The following is a 22,389-nucleotide window of genomic DNA, read 5'->3' as shown; positions in this document are numbered from 1 at the left end:
TGAGCTGCTCATGAGTGCATTGAAAAAAAAAAGGCCAGAGTATAGTTGCTGCTTGGTTTGTCATATTTGAAAGTGAGTGGCTGAAGGACAACTTATGAAGGGTATTTGAAAATGTATGGTAGTGTCTGCTGAGTATAAAACATTGTAAGTAAAAGCTAACTCAGCATTCCAAATATGTTTTTTCAGAAATTTACACGAGAAAAATATTGATGTTTTCACATGTATCTGAAATATTACACTCTCCATTAGTGCTGAGACCCTCGCAAATCACGAGAACGAGAGGTCGGTCCTCAGACTAATGGAGCAGACGGCCGCACATGACTAATCTGCTCCATTAATCTCTATGGATCGCTCAGCGATCTCCGACAGCTCCATAGATATGAATGGAGCAGAACGGTTATGCATGCAAAAGCTCCATTAATCTGAGGAGCGGCGAGGGATCGGTTAGACCCCTCGTTCTCGTGATCTGTGGGGACCTGAGCACTGAGACCCCCACTGTTCAGCAAGTTAGGCCCTATCCATGGGGCTTTCGTGGGAAAAACCCTTTAAGACACCATGATGTTGTTTTTTAGCCATGAGGATCTTGCTGGTATAATTACTACACTCATCGTGTCACAATCCCATCAGACCATTGACCACTAAATGAGTTCTTCTAATGTTAAAATACATTAAAGACACATGAAAAAATGGCATTCTCATTGAAATTCCTAGGACAGAGATGGCGAACCTTGTAGAGACCGAGTGCCCAAATTACAACTAAGTCCCACTTATTTATCACGAAGTGCCAACGCAGAAATTTAATTTGTGATTTATACTCCCTGCTCTCTCACAGCTTTCATTCATATCAGCACCCTGAGGACACCAATTAAGCAGAAGCTAGGAGAAATTTGGATTATCATTGTAGCTTCCCTCCAGGGTCTCATAAACAGGAAGAATTGCCAGATCTGTCCACACCTTCCCACTCCTCCAGTAGTCCCAGGTAGTCCTGTCACTTTAAAATAGCTCTGTGCACAGCAAGTCCTGGGCTGTCTGGGACTGTAGGAAGATACCTAGAGTCCTCTCTGGTGATGGCTTGGGTGCCCACAGAAAGGACTCTGAGTGCCACCTCTGGCACCCGTGCCATAGGTTTGCCACCACTGTCCTATGATAAACATTGGGCAAAGATGCCTACATTTTAAGTATAAGATTTTTGCAATGAAATTAAGTTTATATTTTTTGTAGACTTTTTAAAATGAGTAGTGTTTCTTGCCTACATTTCAAGAATTAAAAAAAATAAGAGCAGTAATTCTGCAGTTTGAAAATGCTCTTCATAAGTCATCTTACATATTTAATTTGTGAGAAATGGGAATCAGGAGATACAGGCCATTTATCAGCAAGGTAAGGCAAGGAAGATGCGTGGCAAACATAGATTAGCCCTGAAATTGCATTCAGTGGTGAGCGAGAGGCACTGACTGAGCACAGATATATTATTTTGTCTTAATTAGAATGTTACAATCTTGGCTATAGCTGCAAACCAATTTATAATCAAAAGTCAGGAACAGGTTGGTCATTTGTAATGACATTACATATTTCTGACTTTAATATCTGAATATAAAAAGTGTGAGTTTTATATTACATATGAATGAAGACCTGCTGAATAAATAAAAAGGGGAAAAACAGACACCTAACTGGATTTATTACAATATATTCTATGGGTACTGCCACATTATACTTATTCAGAAATACTTTTTATTGTGTTGTAAAACCAATATACAGTTTCTATTAGAAACTATTGGTAAATTTGAGCAGTGTCTGCTATTGCAACATTTAAAGGAAATCTACCACTTAGTTTTAACTTTATTAACCATTCACGTGCTAGATAGCTCCCTGCAGCATGAATATGGGTATATGTTTATTAGATATTCTTACAGTATTTTACTTATAAAATTGACCTTATTTAAATGCACAAGTTAAAAGCAAAACCACAAGTAGAAGTTTTTCAGTGGAAGTTAAAAGGATCCCTTGATTCTCCAGGGCCTGAGGTCTTACACATCCCTGAAATCACTTGTAAACCCCTCCCGCTCTGTGCCAGAAATCTCACAGCAGTAGTTTGTTTGGCACACAGTGGGAGGGGGTAGTGGAGAGAGAGCACTGTGACACAATCACAAATATTTTGGGGGCTTTTAAGCCTGAGCCCTGGAGCCCAGAATGCTTTATTTAATACATTATGCTTTCAACACTTGTCTGTTTTTTGGGGAGGACTTCTGAAGACTTTTCTGTATCAGATATATCCTATCATTTTTGGACACCGCTATACCTAATATGTTTTATATAGTTCATCTACGGCATAGAATATTAAATACTGAATGTATAGGTAGGAAGTATAATTTGTTACGCAGATAAAAGCCCTCATACAGCTCTGTACATTGAAAGATTTGGATCTTTGAAGGTGTGCTGTGAAAAATGGAAACAAAATCAATATCCCATCTGTGGATTCACTTTTTTCCCTACATTTATCACTCCTAATTTACCTCTGGCATTGTCCCTCCTTTTAATTTTCTGCTTTCTTTGTTTATAGGGAGGTATGCATAAACCAGGATAAAAGAATTCATCTCACAGTTGTGTACTTTGGTAAAGAGCAGGCGCAAGAAGTGAAAGCTATACTGGAGAACACTTCTAAGTGAGTAAGAAACAAAAATGCAATATGTAAAATGTATAATTGTGACTATTTTACTCTAGATATAAAAAAAAGTTTTCTGCATTTAAACATTTTTTTAAAATCATACTAAGGCTACATAAACACGGATATACCCGAGCAGGCACATGTCCGGCGCCATGGAGAGAAGGAGGGACGAACACACCCATCTCCATTGAGATGCACAGCGGCGTAACACAGGGAAAGATAGGACATGTCCTATCTTTTCCCCGTGTAAGGATCGGTATCACAGCACTGTATCGCTCCGTGTGGCCATTGCCGTCTATGGTATATTATAGTATTTTTGGGACCTTTTACTACTATATTCTAGTTATTCTACGTTACAATATTATATTTTTCAGATTTTAAAGGATCCTGATAGTACAGTAATCTTTATGGTTGATTTAGAATTTACAGTCTGTATAAATATGTCATGGAAAGCATATTTCTTTTCTGATTAATCAAAATGAATAGAAACATAATGACTGTGAGACTAATAATCCACACACGCTTTCATATAAAATAGGTGCTTGTGACTCCATGCCGCTTCCAAAATGAAATGGGTTTCAACAGTAATCATAACAGTATGCTTACGAGTTCCTTCTCTAATTTCTAACCCACCATTTATTAAACTACAACCACAGGAAGTGTTGCACACTATATGAGGTTAGCCCACTCATGAGAAGGTAATTAGCCGTCTTCTTGATTTCTGACCAGGCTCTTTTCTTAATGATTCTGTTCCTATAATAAAACCTTGTGTCCACCTAGGCTTTTGTAACACAGTTTCTTCTTTCTATAGATTCTGTAAAAGTTTAATGACATTCCCCTCATACTCAGCCATACTCTTTAGGTTTCAATCACTGATGCTTAGTTCTATTATACATATCTAAGTGCTTCTGTATAATCTTCAACCCATGGTTGCTTTGTCAAAATGGATGACCATTCTATATATGTGTATGTGTATATACACCTACACCTTAAGAGATGGAGAAGGAGAGCGAAAGAGAGAGAGGTTCTGGAGAAACCTTACTTTGGGTCTGTAACAGTAAGAACCTTGAGATGCAGAGATACAGGCATTTTAAGACATAGCGGAGTTGATCTTTCTCTGCATCTCACACTTTCAACTATGTCTTAAACTGCTTACATCAAAAGTTTTATAGCACACAGAAGCATTTTAAAAGTTGAGATTCAGATCTTTGCAATGACAAAAAACAAAACCAAAAAAATATATACACATGTTAAAGGGGAGTTGGGATTGGGTTTTTATTCAGTTACTCTAGGCTTCAGTGGTTCTGTCCAGCTCCTTAGTCTGTGCTATTTACATAAGCACCTACTCCAGTCCTTCATATATCACAGGAATAACATACAACCCTCTCAGATACTTATATACAAAAAGACTTTACTAACAACATACATGTGACAAAGTAACTACATAAAATACAATACAAAATACATAGAGGACACAACTGCACACAAACCTCTTTTCCTGGCCCCTTCTGGACCCAGTAATGTGTATGTATATACTCTAATACTACCACAGCCCCTGGATATACCCTGAAGCAGGAGTCACATCCAGTACCTGACCATATACATGTACATATAGAGACTTATGCACAATAGCATCTATATATCTACTCCTCCAATACACGTGCAGGGCACAGATCCCACGTGTGAATGGGATACGGCTACAGGTTATACATGTAGTTACACTAATATATACACACTCACTGCAGACACTTAGTTATGTATATATATGGTAAAACACATAACACCTGGAATATCTATAGGTACACGTATAAAGTCTACTATATTGTAATAAGTACTATGTTATAATTACTCTTATAAAGTTATATACATACACAGAAAGCACACACAATATATATGACCTGGTTCCTTAGGTAAGTGCTGTTCATCCAGATGGGGGGCCAGAAAGCAAGAGAGATTGATTCTGCTTCTTCCACCTTAAATATCCCTTTGTGTAGTCCCTGCCCACCCCCTTATAACTCCACCCTAAGACCCTCTCAGGATAGACCCCAGTAGTGTGCAGGGAATCTCACACCTGGTTCATGGTGGCTTCTTACTGTTCAAAGCCTTTTGATATGTTAATGACCCAATGGCTTCAGTACACACTGACATCTCAGCACAGAATATCAGTGACTGGTCAGTATATACTGTATCCATTTACACTATATGTAATATATATATTAATAGACCAGAGGGTCCAGTTATGAATAATGTCCACTGTAACAACACATGAGAATGTATTACACATTTATTTATTGTATCATTGTATTTATTTACACAAGTGACTGGTGCAGTAATAAACATTGCTTACCCTAATGGATCAGTAGCAAACCACATTGGCTTGCAGCCAAATGTTCTGTGCATGATAAGAAGTTAAAGGCGAAAGTTGAATGTGAAAGTTAAGTTATCGGAAGTTATCTGACCTTTGCACATGCCCGATAGGTAGCAGAGGAGACTGGAATAACATATTAGTTGGCGCACACTCAGCAGAATATTTCCATGGGGCGTTTTTAATATTAAGTAAGAGCAAATGTCCCTAACTCCAAAACTGTATATATACATAAGTGGCTAGCAAATAAACATACATGTAAGGAAAAAGGTTCCAAAAGTGATGATTATATTTGAATATAAAAGTGAGAAACATCATGTTCACCAATTAGATGGAGTCCAGCAAGAACACAGGGACCCTGAACAAGGACTATGGGTCCTGTGATAACATGACAAAGTTCATACAATGCACATCAGATTTCTATAAAGTACAGACTCGCGCTCCTATATGGGGAAATACGGTCTCTTTATTTACAAATATGTCATCAGTGTAAAGAATATATCCCATTTGTGCTTCAATAATTGTCACAACTCTGAGCGGGGAGTGCATCATACGCTGAGGGTCTCCTATATCTAGTTTCCAACCATTCATGAAGGCAGCCAAAAACTGTACAACATAAAAGATTTAAAAAACCGGCCAATCTGATCCATAGAAGGTAAGATGAAGGCCCCTTCTGCAGATGGGAAGTGATGAGGTCATCAATGAGTAGATTTCTAAAAGAAAAAGAGAAAATACATTATTTGAACAAATGATGTATAAATTCATATACAAAACATAATTTAATCACTCTTTTCGACCCTAAGGATAAAAGGGTTACCCCCATAACAAGAATATGCGAAGACCCAAGAACAACTCGTTCCTCTACGTCATGGCACGGCAGCGGGTGTATGAAGAGGGCTGCTTAATGCAGCAAACACCCCTCCACACGATTATGGATCAAAAGTAAAAGTCCCATATACAGTACTGCAATACAGTAGCACTTGTATAAAAATAAGGTCATAAATATAAGCCAAATATATGAAACAAATGGGGAAATTCCACTATAATGATAAAATAAGTATATCTTTATTATTTCATTACAAAAGATTACATAATTAAATTAATTAATGGGAGAAATGAGGCCTACAGGGCCTAAACCACAAAATAGACACATGTGAGTAGTGACCCGTATAAACTTATAAAAAATTGAACTATGAATGAATGTAACTCCTGAACAAGAGTAAATATAGATGTTATCAGAGGCACTTACTTAAAATGCAATTAGCAGAGCATGATTTGTCACAAGTTATAGAAGTTTATATAACAATGACCCAGATGTGCCTATGTTATGGTCTACTAAACGGTAATGACTTCACAATACTCCAGGGATGAAAACTATTAAACCGTAACCGGTTATTTTTGGGGAAATGCAATTATATTTATAGATTTTTTGTTTGCTTGAAACTCTTTTTGACAATGTTTTTAATATCTGGGATCAATGGGAGAGGGTATTGGGTATTTACAGTAATGTTATGGATTTTTCAGTATATGCATTGAGGCCACCATCTTTCTTACTGACAAAAATGAAACCTGCTTGCATAGGGGAGTTGGATAGATGGATATTCCCTTTCTTTACTGCCCCAAATATACTCTTGTATAGCCTCATATGTTCCAGAGGGGACGGATTGAAAGTCCTACCCTTGGTATTTAGAACCCTCTAAAATATCAATCCTGCAGTCAGAAGGGCTATAAGGATCTAAAAACTTGGCAGAACCTTTGTCAAAAAAGCAGTAAACCTCAACAATGTTATCAGTCAAATTTATATCCTCTAAGGACTGCAGTGAGAAGAACTATTTTATCGATTCACCTGAGGAAGAAAGTGCAAACCAAGGAGATATGGACCTAACATTGGGCCTCCTTATTACAATATTGTGGGGCGGTATAGCTAGCGCATATAATTTTTTCTGTGCTGACCATGTAAATACAATAAGATTGCTTAGAAATTTCCCCAAATATATATAATCGAAAAGGAAAAGATCCTCTACACACATCTACTGGCAATTAAATTTATTCTTTTGCCTTATGGAAGGAAATATGCAGGAATAACATTATTTCAGAATATGAAAACATATAAGAAAACAGCAAAGAAGTATGGTGAATCGTTTGCTGTAGGTATTTTTCAATGCATGGGCACAAAGAGATACTTTGTGATGAAGTTTTCACAAAGCATTTAATCTGTGTGACAGGATGGATATGTAAGATGAGAAAAATATAACATGGCTTAAGGAGGTAAAAGAAGATAATGCCCCAAAGTAAACCAATGATGCAAAAGCATAGCTGTCACTTTCTTTTTGCTGTGGAGTAACCATTAAATGATGCAGTGGGAAGGAATGACCCAGAAATCCATCCACTGGAAATAAGATATACCTTTGCTGTATGTTTATGAGTGAAAGTAATTTTTTTTATGCTTCTCTACCTAAATCAGGAGGTTTTTGAACTACAGATTTTACTACATTGTTTTCTGTGTTTTCCGAATATATGAGTTTCTACATTTTGAGGATGAACACGATAGGGCACATGTAACAAACCTTTTGCTTGCACTTTTTTTTTTGTGACTTTCCATGGCGCATTAAAAGTCCTGTGTCCAGCGAAGAAATGAGCTTTCAGCTAATTGCGACTTTTGGAGACTTTTTGTTTTAAAAATTCACTAAAGACCAAACACCACATGTATCAATAAGGAAAGACCGCTAAGATAAACCTGACAAGCACTACACTTCATGTATGTAAACCCTTTTCTTGTTTGAAAACGTTAACCCCTTACTACTACGGGCTGAGCCCTCTCCATAGCCGGCAAGTCTTTGCTGCATATTGCACCGGTAACACCCATGATGGGTGCTTTGGCTGCGGCTTCAAAAAGATGTCTGCGCATGGGCGCTTCCGCTGCTATGACAGCCTCGGGTCTGACAGACCCTACGCAGTCTCATTTTAACCCCTTTTATTACAATCTGCTAATTGCACATTGTGATGAATTAGGAAGAAAATCCCCATATACTGCCATACTGTAGTATGGCAGCATATGGTAAGATCTATCAGACAACCTAGGGTTAAAGTACCCTGGGGAGTCTGAAAAATAGTAAAAATTAAAAAAAAAAATATAATAAAACAAATTCAAATCACCCCACTTTTCTTAGAAGTCATATCAATATGAAAATCTAAATCTATCAAAATTTAATAATAGTTTTTCACTGTGTTTAACCCTGTAACGGAATATTGCGCCCAAAGGTGAAAATGGCACTTTTTTGCCATTCTGAAATATATAAAAAACGGTCGTACAGTTCTAAACATGATAGCATTGTAACCTTATCAAACGTTGCAAAAAATGACACCACCCACAGCTCCGTACACCAAAGTATGAAGAAGTTATTAGCCACAGAAGATGGCAAAATGAAAAAAAAATAAATAAAAAAGTTCAAAGATTTTTTTTAAGGTGGGGAGTAATGGAATGGAATGAAAAATCTAAAGGGCCAGGTTGTAAGGGGTTAATAAAAGTTCAGTGGAAAAAAAGTTTCCAGATAAGAACAATTACCTGCCATGCTTTTCTATTTTGCATAATTTTGCACAGAAACTTCAAATTTAAATCATTTTTTTTTTAAATGTGACATGAATACTTTCAGTATTCATAATTAGAGGATAGAGCATTATTAACAAGTCGGTTATTCAAATCATTTTCTGTGATTTACAAATATGAATGTAAATAGCTAGTCATAGCTTTTCATAGAAGTAGGAGCAGACTCTGTGACAGGGACTTGGCACTGCAGGGGATGAAGCTACACAAGCCAGCTTCTTACATAAAACACTCTCTTCAAGTCCTAGCTGGAGACGCGTACATTTTCCATTTGTTGTGTTAAGCAAGCAACAGTATTCTGGAGTCATCTCTAGGCTAAACATAAACTCTGAAACATAATTTTGAGTGTTTTTAATGGCTTATCTGTGGTTTCAACCAGGCAACTAGTGACATTTTCTCACGCATAATAAATGTTTAGGACAGTTTACTTAAGATTTGGCTAAATTAGGTTCCAGTATGTTACTTGAATGTGTTATGTATTTCTGCATACAACAGTTTTTTGGAAATATGATTTTTCTTCAGATTTGTTTTTTTAATGGGTGTTCCATATTCATAAAATTATGTTACACATATATTGCAGACATTAAACACTTTATGCATATTTGATAGAAATGATATTTTAATACATGTTGTAAGTGTATGGCTTAATTTAAAGATCAATATCAGGGTTGAAATAAGTTCTCTTGGTCCTGAAATCAGAATTTGCGCCCTTGGTTCTTGCAGTTGCTTATTTAAAGAGAACCTGTCGGCAGGTTGTCAAACAGATGAACACCTTGAAGACCATGTTTATTTCATGGTCCAGCGTGGTGGCATGATCATCTTTTAAGAATTATTTACATTTGCTTGTGTGAAGGCAGAAAGTTTAGCAATGAAGTCAAGCTCTCGCTGCCTTAGAATGCCCCCTCTACTGATTGACTTTAGGAAAGCCAGTTATGATGTCCCTGGACGCAGGACCATAAATTACAGTGAGGGGGGTAGTAAGAGCAGTGGAGAGCTAGACTTCCGTGCCAAACACTTCACCTCAACTTTATGCAACCAGTTTACTGTCTATCTGATTTTAAAGTTGTTTTTTTATGATGCCAGCATGCTGGGTCATTAAAGACCCATGTTACAGATGGTGTTTAGATACTTGACATCTAACTGGTAGTAGTTTATGAGGATGATTTCTTAATTACAGGTTCTTTAAGATGCCGGATTATGCAACTAACGGCTATGATCTCAGCCTATGTAACATACATGTTTTGTCATGCAGTCACTTCTGTAGGCAGTATGTTATAGATCTGGAGGAGCTGAGAAGATCAATACTATATATCGTTTATATACTTCTCCACTTCAAAGTGTGATGATTTTTTTTTTTTTTTTTTTCTAAATTATGATGCATTGAGCGTTTTAGATTATAATAATGTTTATTACACAGAGAATATGCAGTGACTGACTCTGGTTACAAATGTACAATGAGACCAGGTTGTCCTGCAGTGCTGATATTTTTCCTATTAGGCCAAGTTCACATCCAGTGACTGCTAAATAATGCAAACTTTTCTTCGTCTCCTTTTTTATGATAAATTCTTTGGAGCAAGAACTAATACTACAGGGTTAATAAAATATTTATATTTCTTATATTGAGGTTTTATCTTTCTCATCAATTGTTCTGTGCTTCACGCACTGGTGGCACTCTCTTAGATCTATGATTGCATTAAAGCAGCAATAGTTCTAAGAATTGGTCTTAGATACATTTACATTCCTGCAGTTTCGCACTATAAGGTTATTTACATATTAGGAAAAACTGCCTATTTTAATATTTATTTTGTGTACAGATAGCATGAAAAGATATTGCTATCATAACTTTCTACATTTGAAAAATGGAGAAGACAGATGGCTACTAAAAAAAATAAGATGAGCTGGGAAGAGACGATATCAGATACATTTTTTTTTTTTTTTACTGAAAAGGGATGGATTGAGCAGTAAAATCTAATAGCCTAATCCCTATCACCCTTGCCACCTCTAGTGTATAGTTGCATGGTCCAATCACCACACTGGACTAGAGCACTAGAGAATGGTACGTTTTTACAGCACCAGGGCCCATTTCTAAAAATATTTCTGCACTTTAGCAGCTTTTGTAATAAAAGGAATAATATATCAGTATAAATCATCACATTACACGGCTCTTTAAAAATTATGGGCTACACATAACCAAGCAATAACATGGTCAGATGGAACACTATGATTAACTATAGTGAAGCTGTGTGTCAACATGAAAATTCTACATGCAGTGTGAGTGTGTTTTGGTGAGATGCATCTATTAAGTATCACATTTTACTAATCATTCCGCAGAATGGTTATGGACAATGGCCTCTTATTAGTTTTATTTTCTATGGTTTAGATTTTATATTGGAGTCTAGTTCAGTAATGGTGGAGGACACCTTTTGTGTTGCCATAAATGCAAGGAATATCCTACCACAAAAAAAATGGTAGTAGAATTATGCAACATGTAAAACTATATCTTACCACGTGGAACTGCCTCTGTGTTTGGTTGAACAAGGTCAGTTTTTGATCCATTACTACTTTGTAACAATTTATTTACTTTTAAGTGAGATTTCAAGTTATTTCAGCCAAGCCTACAGAATTTACTATTTTAATAAATAAATTTGGTATATATGCTCTGCATAGAAAATGTTTTCATGTTTGGTGAAACCATTTGAAAGCACTGGTTTTAAATCATGGTAAAAGTAAGGATCGACTTAAGATTTCAGGAGAAGTGAACAGTATTGTATCGGCATACAAGCGTTATACTTAAAGGAAATCAACCATTTGATTCTATGCATTATGAACTAAACATACCTTCAGAATGCTGTACTACACTGATGTAGAAACATATTTTGTTTAATTCCTGTTCCGAGTGGTTTTGTTGAAAAAACAATTATAAAATTATGATAATGAGGCTTTCTCGTCTGCTTCTTCTCACCGTAATTATGCACTGCTTCAGCCTTGTCCTGCCCAGCATAAGTTGAGTTGTCCCTGACAGGCAGAAGTAATCAATTGCTGCACCATCCCCCAGCTGCTGTCTGAGTCATCCAGCTCGGCTTGATTAGTCTTGTCTGGATAGTTCAGGAATCTCCATGTGTAATGCATTTATGCAGACACCCAGCTTTCCCAAGGTCCTGTTCTGAATTTTATAAATGTCATTTGAGCAGTACCACTTGGCTTGAGTATTAATCGCATAGCGCAATAAGACGTAACCTTACGTCTTGCTGCGCATGGGGGAGTATGAAGAGGGCTCACGAGCTGAGCCCTCTTCATATTCGCTGGGCATTTGCTTCATAATAAAGCAAATGCCCATCGCTAGCACCCGCGATCAGTGCTTTAATCCGAGGCTTTAACGGCGTTGGCCCCGCCATCTTGGCTCCTATAGTCGCTCCCCGTGACTTCATCGGGGAGTGGCGATCCATTGCCTTGAAAGCCTCAGATCACACAAAGATCCGAGGCAATCATGCTTTAGGCTATCTATTACAATGTGCGATTTGCACATTGTAATAGATCAGTGGTTCTCAACCTTTCTAATGCTGTGACCCCACAATACAGTTCCTCATGCTGTGGTGACCCCAAACCATGCAACTCGCAGTAAAAACACAGTAAAATTTCGGCTACGATGGCTTTAGGCGACCCCCGGTTTTGGTCGTTCGACCCCCGCTGGGGTCCCGACCCACAGGTTGAGAACCACTGTAATAGATGGTGTGCAAACTCCCCCTATACTGCCATACTGCAGTATGGCAGTATATGATAGGATCAATCAGACAACCTAGGGAGTCTGAAAAATAGTAAAAAAAAATAAATAAATAAAAAAAGTTAAAAAAAAAAAATATTAAAAAAACAATTCAAATCACCCCTTTTCCCCAGAACTGATATAAATATAAATAAACAGTAAAAATCATACACACATTAGACATCACCACGTCCGAAAATGCCAGATCTATCAAAATATAATAAGTGTTTTTCACTGCGTTTAACCTCGTAACAGAAAATAGCACCCGAAGTCGCAAATGGCATTTTTTTGCCATTTTGAAAAATAGGAAAAAAATCTATAAAAAGTGATCAAAAGGTCGTACAGTCCTAAAAATAAAAGCATTGAAAACGTCATCAAAAGTCACAAAAAATGACACCACCCACAGCTCCGTACACCAAAGTATGAAAAAGTTATTAGCGCAAGAATAACTGGCAAAATGAAGAATTTTTTTTCTGTACAGGGGGTTTTAATTTTTGGAAATGTATGAAAACATTTTAAAACCTATACAAATCTGGTATCCCCGTAATCGTACTAACCCAATGAATGAAATAGACATGCCATTTGGGGCGCAAAGTGAAAGCTGTAAAAACCAAGCCCACAAGAAGTGGCGCAAATGTGTTTTTTCATCATTTTCACTGCATTCAGAATTTCTTTCCCGGTTCCCAGTACATGGCATGGAATATTGAATACTACCACTAGGAAGTGCTATTTGTTATGGAGAAAATAAGCCATCACACAGCTCTTTACATGGAAAAACTAAAAAGTTATAGATTTTTGATTGTGGGAAGTGAAGAATAAAAATGCAAAAACGAAAAAGGGCCTGGTCCTTAAGGGGTTAAAGAAGATCTGTTTATGCATCAGTGTAGCTACAGCATTCTCAAGGTATGTTTGATATACAATGCATAAAAACAAATGGTGGATTTTCTTTAAAGTTAACCAGAATGATTAGTATAATTTTCTTAAAAAAGTGTCTTATGACAAAGTCTGCATTGTGAGCAATACAGATTTCATCCTCTTAAGACACAGAAAACAGGTCAATTGTGGCACTGTTAAAATTTGCAACACTTGAAAAAGGAAAGAAGCATAAAATTACCAAAATCAAAGAAAACCCTTTTATCCAAAGAAAACATTTTTATGTTAAAATTTACGGATCATACTAGTCTCTCATTGTTAAACAAATGCTTTTGAACCATAGTAGGCCTGATCACTGATAACCTACAGTACAACAGTATTTCAAACTATTATGGAAATTGTCATGTTCTCTCATTTATAATTTTGCACCATCCATAGGCTTGTGTTATTGAAACTACAAATATACTAAAAATGGTTGGTTTAATAATTGATAGATACAGAACCTCCATACAATGATTAATCTTCATTACGAAATGTACAGATTCATATTGTAGGTATTTGTGTTCGCAAGATACATAGACAGCTTTCTTGTAGGCAATGTACATATGGTTTTATGGAGATATGCTTTCCAGGCCTTCTTTTTCTAAGGATGAGATAATCTTTTCATAAAGTTGGTTTGACACTTTGATGTTTTGGTTCCTTGACTTTCAAGTATATAAAATATGAGCAGTGGCACATTTTATGCCCTGCAGGTGTTGTGGGAAAAAAGGACTAATGCCATTCATTTTGCCTTGGCACAAACCATAACAATCTGTGTGCTCCAGGCAGGGGTTTACAAGGTTATATATTATCTAGCAATAGACCTCAATCTTTTTCTAATTTTCCACCATGTTTTCCAGTTCATGTTATTTTTAAAAACTATTCAGGATAAATCTTAAGTCTTCACAAACTTTATTGTAAAAATACTGTATTGGGTTAAAGAATTTCAAGAAAATGTTTTTGTTTTTATTAAATTTTAGTTTTTAAAAATACACATATGCATGTGTGTCGCAAGGGATGCAGAGTTCAACCTTTGCATTTCAAAGCTTGAATTCTGCACCAGGATCCGCAGAAATAAGTGACGGGTCACTTATTTGCTGTGGGTCAAAAATTCACAGCGTAAAGGCGATTATACAGTTGACTTTTTCTGCAAAGTTTGGATGTGATCGTCATCTCATTGATTTGACTTCATCAATGAGCTTCTGTATATTCCTAGAAGCTGGCAGTGACTGAAGGCGCTGTACTGAACCCTAGGTGAAGACCAAGGTAAGTATTACTCCTTTTTTATTTTTACAGAATTATATTATAATAACATAACTGGACAATTCCTTTAACATACTTGGAAATGTGCAAAAATGTGCTTGACACAAGACTAAAGCTTTATGCTGTGTTTACACGCAGTGTTTGACTGGCATTTTGAAATGCCATTCAAAGGCTGCGGGCTATCCTGATCGCAGCTGTTTCCACCGAAATGCATGTAATCGGGAAAACGTCCCATGTGTGTTGCATTGTTTCCTACAAAACATGTAACAGTTGTTCCCTATTTCAGTGTAAATGCATATGCAATCTGCTCAAGCCCCTCCCCGCAGCCTTTGAATTGCATTTTAAAATGGCATTTAAATGCTGCATGTGAATAAGAGAAGAACAGTCATACACTCACAAGTAGCTCCTGACAACATGTGGAACTAGCGTTGAAAATAACAAATTACCTTGACAGCATAGCTGACAAAACAAGGTGTGAGCCCAGCCAAATATATACCTCACCACTCAACCAAAAAGGCTATAAAGTCATATGTTACAATGTAGTAACATACTCATTCCCGATATTTGTATTCTTTTAAAGTGGTAGTGCAATGTAGCGGGGAGGATATCTGTTTTATAAGATAATGAAATCACCTAAACTAGTTCTCCTAAAAGTCACCATTGGTGATGGTAAGGCACCCCAAAACATGTTTCACATGCCCATTCTTTCTCAGGAGACCTTCTTGTGATACTATAAAACATAAAAATTGTTAAAAATCTGATTCAAATCTGATATTTAAGTTTAAAAATGAAAGAAAAAAAATTCTTAAATCTTTATGGAATCGGAGGGGACTTTCTGATTTAGCACAAATGCTTCCACTTTCTGCATAGACAATGCAGCAGCAGGAAGTGAAAGAGTAGCCCTTTCAGTAGAAACCATACAGTACAGCTAAATAGTCCGCAGGTTAAGATATATAGGTTTGTTCTTAAGTTGAATTTATAGTTAAGTAGTAAATGGAAACATATAATTTTAACTCCAAACAATTTTAACTCCATACATTTTAAAGACAGATTTACTATAGGAGCTGCTAAAATTTGTAATTGTTCCATTATCAAAAGAACCCCCCCTCCCCTTAATTATTGATTGTTTAAATGAGGTAAAATTTATAAGTTGTTTTGAAAACCTGGATAGCCTGGGAAACATTCATGGATAAAATGTAAGCACATTCGACCAATTAGAGTCCTACTTCACCAATTTTATCCTAAGTGACCAATGACAGACTACACTATTTTTTCTGCATCAATAGCTGCCTTTTGGGACCCATGTTCTCTATTCTCTTTGTAGTTTTTATATTTTCAGAAAAATGCTGATGTTCTTATTTTAAAAAAATAAAAAATGTACAAAGAAATAAAGTACCAACATCCAGAAAGCTTCACCAAAAGTCACAGTAAGCAGAGAGGTCTATCTTTAACTAGTAGTCTTACTTGTAAGCCGTGGTGTTCCTATATGTCTGTAAAATGTTGCTATCCTGCATTATCTAGCACTGTAATTGGGCTACCATCTAATCCCTCAAGCTTCTACACAGCAAAGAAGACAAATAAGCTGCACAAACATCTGATTAAAATAATACCAAATAAGATGCTTCAAGGAAACCTACCATTTGATTTGTTTCATTATGAAGCAAACATACCTTGAGACTACTGTAGCTACATTGATACAGGATCATATCTTGGTTAATCCTTGTGCTGAGTGGTTTTGCTGATAAAACAGATATAACATTATGATAATGAAGCTTCTATGGTTGGTTCAGCGCTTCTCCTAGCACATGTGTTATTCACTGCAGGACAGGATGATGTAGTCCCTGGGTTGTGCCTAAAGGCAGAATAATCAGTTTCTGCACCATCCCCCAGCTGCTGTGTATGAGTGATCCAGCTCAGATCGATTAGTCATGTCTTGACTAAACTCAAGTTATAATTACAAGCTCCCGTGCTTAATGTGTTTGTCAGCCAGCCTGACCCAGCTTTCCCAAGGTCCTGAATGTTATAATTGTTTTTCAGCAAAACCACTCAGCTCAGGGATTAACCAAGATATGATCCTGTATCAGTGTAGCTTCAGCAGTATTAAGGTATGTTTGCTTCCTAATGCATAAAATCAAATGGTAGGTTTCCGTTAATCATCTGATTAAAATATTTGACTTTATCTGTAAATTCCATTTAAAATGCAATTTATGATCCATTCGAGCCTGGATTGTATTTGACTGTCACTTGGTTCTTGCATTGGTTAATAAATTATTGATTTATTATAACTCTCAAACTAAAGGTTTATCCAAATTCTTTGCCTGAAGAGTGCAAGTATAATTTTTTTCTCCTGATACTCCGATGTTTCTTTGATATATGTATGTTCATTTAACCCCTTCACGCTCCGTGACGGATATATCCGCCACGGAGCTGTGAAGGTTGTATGTAGAAGGCTCACGGGCTGAGCCTTCTTCATACAGTGATGGGCTTTGCTGCATATCGCAGCAAAGACCCATCGCTATCACCCGCGGTCGGTGCTTGCACCGATCGCGGGTGTTAACCTCTTCTTTGCCGCCGGCAAAGTCGCCGGCGGCGCGTGGGCGCCGCCATCTTACCTCCGATCGCCGCTCCCCCGAACGTCATCGGGGGGCGGCGATCGGTTGCCATGGTAGCCTCGGGTCTTCGTTTGACCCGAGGATACATGGCTTCTGCACATGCATTACAATGAGCCTGTGGCTCATTGTAATGTATAGTGTGCAGAAATGCCATATACTGCGATACAGTAGTATTGCAGTATATGGCAGGAGCGATCAGACCATCTAGGGTTAATGTACCCTAGAGGGTCTAAGAAACAGTGGAAAAAAAGAGAAAAAAAAAAGTTTAAAAAATGTAAAAAAATAATAAAATATTAAAAGTTCAAATCACCCCCCTTTCCCTAGAACTGATATAAAATATAATAAATAGTAAAAATCACAGACACATTAGGTATCGCCGCGTCCCAAAATGCCCGATCTATCAAAATATAAAAACGGTTACGGGCGGACGTCGGCGAACGTCGGCTCATTTCGCAAAAAATGACCCCTCACACATCTCCATGTGCCAAAGTATGAAAAAGTTATTAGCGTCAGAAGATGGCAAAAAAAAATTTTTCTTTTTTGTACACATTCGTTTAATTTTTGAAAATTTATTAAAACGCAATAAAACCTATATAAATTTGGTATCACCGCGATCGTACCGAACCAAAGAATAAAGTAGGCATGTTATTTGGAGCGCAGAGTGAAAGTCGTAAAAACTGAGCCCACAAGAACATGACGCACATGCAGTTTTTTTCAATTTTTCCACATTTGGAATTTTTTTGCGGCTTCCCACTACATGGCATGGAATAATAAATAACATCATGGGAAAGAAAAATTTGTTACGCACAAAATAAGCCCTCACACAGCTCTGTACACGGAAAAATGAAAAAGTTATGGATTTTTGAAGATGGAGAGCGAGAAATCAGCGAAAATACCCTGCGTCCTTAAGGGGTTAAAATTGATTTATGATTCATTTTCATACAAAAAAGAATGGAAAAATCATAACTTCTAAACCCATACAAAAATGAAAGAAAGGGTGGAAAAAACATTAAGAGCCCCTATTATGTTCAGTAGTAAAAAAAAATCAAATAAAAAATGTATTACTCATTAATAACATCATAAAACGCTACTTGAACATCTATGGGCAGTTCTAACCACAGTATATCACTAACAGCCATTCTGCTCATGAAATATGAACATTTTCAGGCTACAATAGCAGTTTTTTCCTTTCAAGTGCTAACCGTATTAATATCTTTCACCTTAAGTGGCCCTTACTGTAATTTCCATTTTCTTTTTATCCCTGCTAATGATATTTTAAGTAAAATATTCAGTTGCATTTGTATCTAATATTTCTGATTTGCTGTTCTTTTTGTGTTCTGCTTTCATTGTTAACATAATGGCAAAGAGCCAAATCTTGGTGATTGTCTTAGCCTTGATAGGAACATTGAACTGGAAAGTTAAACAGTCCTTGGCACAAGTGTCATTGCAGCCTTGAGATTTATAGTGACTGTGATAAGTAATTATAGTGATTATTTACTTTTCAGAAAATAAATTAGTAGTCATTACAGTACTAGCTCAGCTTATTACAATTATTTTAGCTAAAGTTAATGCTTTCTCTGTAAAAGTTGTAGTAAAAGTTGGCCTTGTATTATCTTAAGGTAAAGTTAATAACTACTATAACTGATCATTTATAGAGTTTAATTTTATAAATAATCTGAAATATAATTTTGTAAATAATATAATAATAATTACACTCCTTGTGTAATGAATTGAAGATATAAAAGCTAAAACAATAAACCCATTACATTGGTTGCTGCTCTATTAGAAAAATACTTTACAATGAAATGCATTATAACTTTTTAACGACAGCATTTTAAAGTGTAACTCTGATTTCATAATGATTTTTACCAAATTGTCATATAACCTCCACCTTTCAAAACAAACAGAACGATGCCCTTATTCTATTGCTTGCCCTTTACTTTCAGGAGTTACGACAATTTTGTGTTCTAGAGGTTAGGAATCGTCCTCAGCAACAGTGAAGTGGGAAGAGACTAACCTCTTCCGGTCTTTGTACTAAAGCTTAGTCAATTAAAAACTGCCTTCTGTTCTCATGATGCTTTTTGTTCTCTTATAAGGTAACTCTAGTGAGAAATAACTTTGTATAAACCGGTTACCGACCGCTTGCAGTTTATTCGTGCAGCAAGTAGGGTCACAGTGCATGGAGAGGGCTCATGGGCTGAGCCCTCTTAATAGCCGGTAAGTCTTTGCTGCATATTGCAGCAAAGGCTTACCGGTAACATCCGCAATCAATGCTAGCACCGATCGCCGTTGGCAAGTTGCCGGTGACTTCAAAAAGATGGGGGTGCCGTTGCCGCATATCGGCGCTCCCCGAGATATCATCCGTCACCATGACAGCCTTAGGTCTTCCGAAGAGTGAAAGAATGTCGAAAATGCCTTATCTATCAAAATTATAATAACAGTTTTTCACTGCATTTAACCCCCGTAATGGAAAATAGCACCCAAATTCAAAAATGGCACTTTTTTGCCATTTGGAAAAAAATAAAAAAAATTCAATAAAAAGTGATCAAAAGGTTGTAAAATCCTAAAAATATAATTGAAAACGTCATCAAAAGTTGCAAGAAATGAAACCACCCACAGCTCCGTACAACGAAGTATGAAAAAGTTATAAGTGCCAGAAGATGGCAAAATCCCACCAAAAATTTTTGTACAGAAGGATTTAGTTTTGTAAATGTATGAAATCATTATAAAATCGATACAAATTTGGTATCCCCGTAATCGCACCGATGCAAAGAATAAAGTAGACATGTCATTTGGGGCGCACAGTGAAAGCCATAAAATCCAAGCCCACAAGAAAACAGCGCAAAAGTGTTTTTTCACTATTTTCGCTGCATTTGGAATTTTTTTCCTGCTTCCCAGTACCTGGCATGGAATATTCAATACCATTACTATGAAGTGCAATTTGTTACGCAGAAAACAAGACATCACAGAACTCTTTGTCTAAAAATAAAGTTATAGATTTTTGAAGGTGGGGAGTGAAAAATGAAAATGAAAAAACAAAAAAGGGCCGGGTCCTTAACCGGTTAACTTGAGGGAAGGGGGGGGGAAACGGAGCACTCCTATGTATGGTATTGCCTATGCATTTCATTTTTAGCTCACCTTTTTTGTTTGTACAATGAAGCACAATAGTAGATGCTTTTATCAGTGAAGTGTTAATAGTCTGGGATCTTCATAAACACGATTTTGGATATGTACATGTATATTCATATATATACTTCTAATTTGATAATACGAAGTCCAGAGCCGCTATACTATTGTAATTTTTAAAATTCCTGACAGTGTATATCTGTATGACCAAAATAGTGTTTACTTTATTTACTCAGCAAATCCACTAAGCTCATTATAATGTATACATACAGGACAATAAACTGGAGATCAAAATCGGCGCATAACACACAATTTCCTAAAAGTCAAGGAATTGTTTAATCCTATGTGAATGAATCAGAACATGGGTAAAATAGCAATTTTTTATATATATTATATATTCATAAATTGTATATATTCAAAAGCACACAATAAATTAGAAAATACTAAAAAAAAACACTGATCAAATTTAGAAAACACTTTCAGATACCTTCAAGTTATTCGTGTTGATCTTGTACTTGGTGCTAATTTCTTAATTATCTGACAAACCCTATTTAACTAGCAGCCTATCCAGTTTTCATTGACTTCGACAAACATTGTGTGCCCTTCCAAAGTGACTGAAACCCTAGTTTCAACACAGCAGCTCTGACAGGATCAGCTCTTATTTTAGCTTCTCATGCACTGGATTTTACAAGAAAAGGCTTTTAAAATTATGCAAATAAGTGAGGGGCTCCACTCTCCATAGATGTTAATGAAGCTTGGAGCCCCTCGGGGTCATTTACAAAATTTTTAGTCTTTTTTTTTCTTACAAACTAGGCATAGGAAGCTTACAATCCTTGTCCCTGGTGGTAGATGTCCTTTACTAAGGGGAAGCTGGTGCTGGGCATTTTATTAGTGAGAGGGGGGTCTGCTGGACATATTATTAGTGAGGGGAGGCTGCTGTTGTCCAGCAGCAGCCTTACCTCACTAATAAAATGTCCAGTAGCAGCAGCCTTACCTCACTAATAAAATGTCCAGTAGCAGCAGCCTTACCTCACTAATAAAATGTCAATTTTATTAGTGAGGGGAGGCTTCTAATGGCATTTTATAAATGAGGGGAAGCTGTTGCTGGACATTTCACTGATTCGGGAAGGCTGTTGGACAATTTATGAAAGATTAGCGGCTACATTTGCCACCCTAGGGTTATACACAAGTCAATAACTTTTTCCATTTTTTTTATGGTAAAATAAGGTGCCTTGGCTTATTTTTGAGTATGTACAGTAGGAATATTTTTTTTTTCTCATAGTGAAAAGGCCAAAGACAAGGGGATATTATAAGTGTGGGATGCTATAGAAAAAGGGGTCTTATCATGGTTTATACGGTTGAAAAGACACATTTCCATCAAGTTCTACCAAGGATCTAGGGCAGTGATGGCAAACCTTTTAGAGACCGAGTGCCCAAACTACAACAAAGATCCGCTTATTTATCGCAAAGTGCCAACACAGAAATTTAATTTGTGATTTATATTCCCTTCTCTGTCACAGTTTTCATTGATACCAGCCCCTGAGGACACCAATAAAGCAGAAAATAGTCCCAGGTACAGCTGTCACTTTAAAATACTTCTGTTCACAGCAAGTCCTGGGCTGTCTGGGACTACAGGAAGATACCTGGAGTCATCTCTGGTGATGGCCTGAGTGCCCACAGAAAGGGCTCTAAGTGCCACCTCTGGCACCAGTGCCATAGGTTAGCCATCACTGATCTAGGGGAAACAATTCTACAGAACATAAGTCAATGTTATTTAGATGTAAAAGGCATCTAGACCTTTTCGCTCTCTGCTGTCCCTACTGTGACCAGTGCCTGATGCAGTTTAGACTGATGGTTGCTGGCAATGGCACATTATATGGTTTGGGGTTAGACATGATGCATTTGCTGGGCGATCAATTTTTTTCACAGGGGGTTACCCGACCCGGTCCTTGGAAAATAATTTTTGGGTGCAACAATGTGTGTTTGACCGCTGCTTTAGAATATATACAATTTATGAAGTAAGCCTAAAATACTGCTCTTTTACTCATATTAAGATATATTTACATATGATTTTGACTACACAAT

General features: G+C 36.8%; 1 protein-coding gene across 7 annotated transcripts in view; it reads left to right on the top strand.

The window, feature by feature from the left end:
• CSGALNACT1 (chondroitin sulfate N-acetylgalactosaminyltransferase 1) overlaps window positions 1-22,389 on the top strand; it is a 216,997-nt gene that overhangs the window by 167,812 nt on the left and 26,796 nt on the right. For all 7 annotated transcript variants that reach the window (XM_072114277.1, XM_072114274.1, XM_072114260.1 and 4 more), the window contains one exon: window positions 2,558-2,659. In XM_072114277.1, coding sequence (XP_071970378.1) covers window positions 2,558-2,659 — 102 coding nt within the window. The remainder of the gene's footprint in view (window positions 1-2,557; window positions 2,660-22,389) is intronic.

This window comes from Engystomops pustulosus, chromosome 1, assembly GCF_040894005.1.
Source record: "Engystomops pustulosus chromosome 1, aEngPut4.maternal, whole genome shotgun sequence".
Taxonomy (NCBI): Eukaryota; Metazoa; Chordata; class Amphibia; order Anura; family Leptodactylidae; genus Engystomops; species Engystomops pustulosus.
Note: the sequence above shows the minus strand (reverse complement) of the source record. Positions and strands in the feature narration are given on the sequence as shown.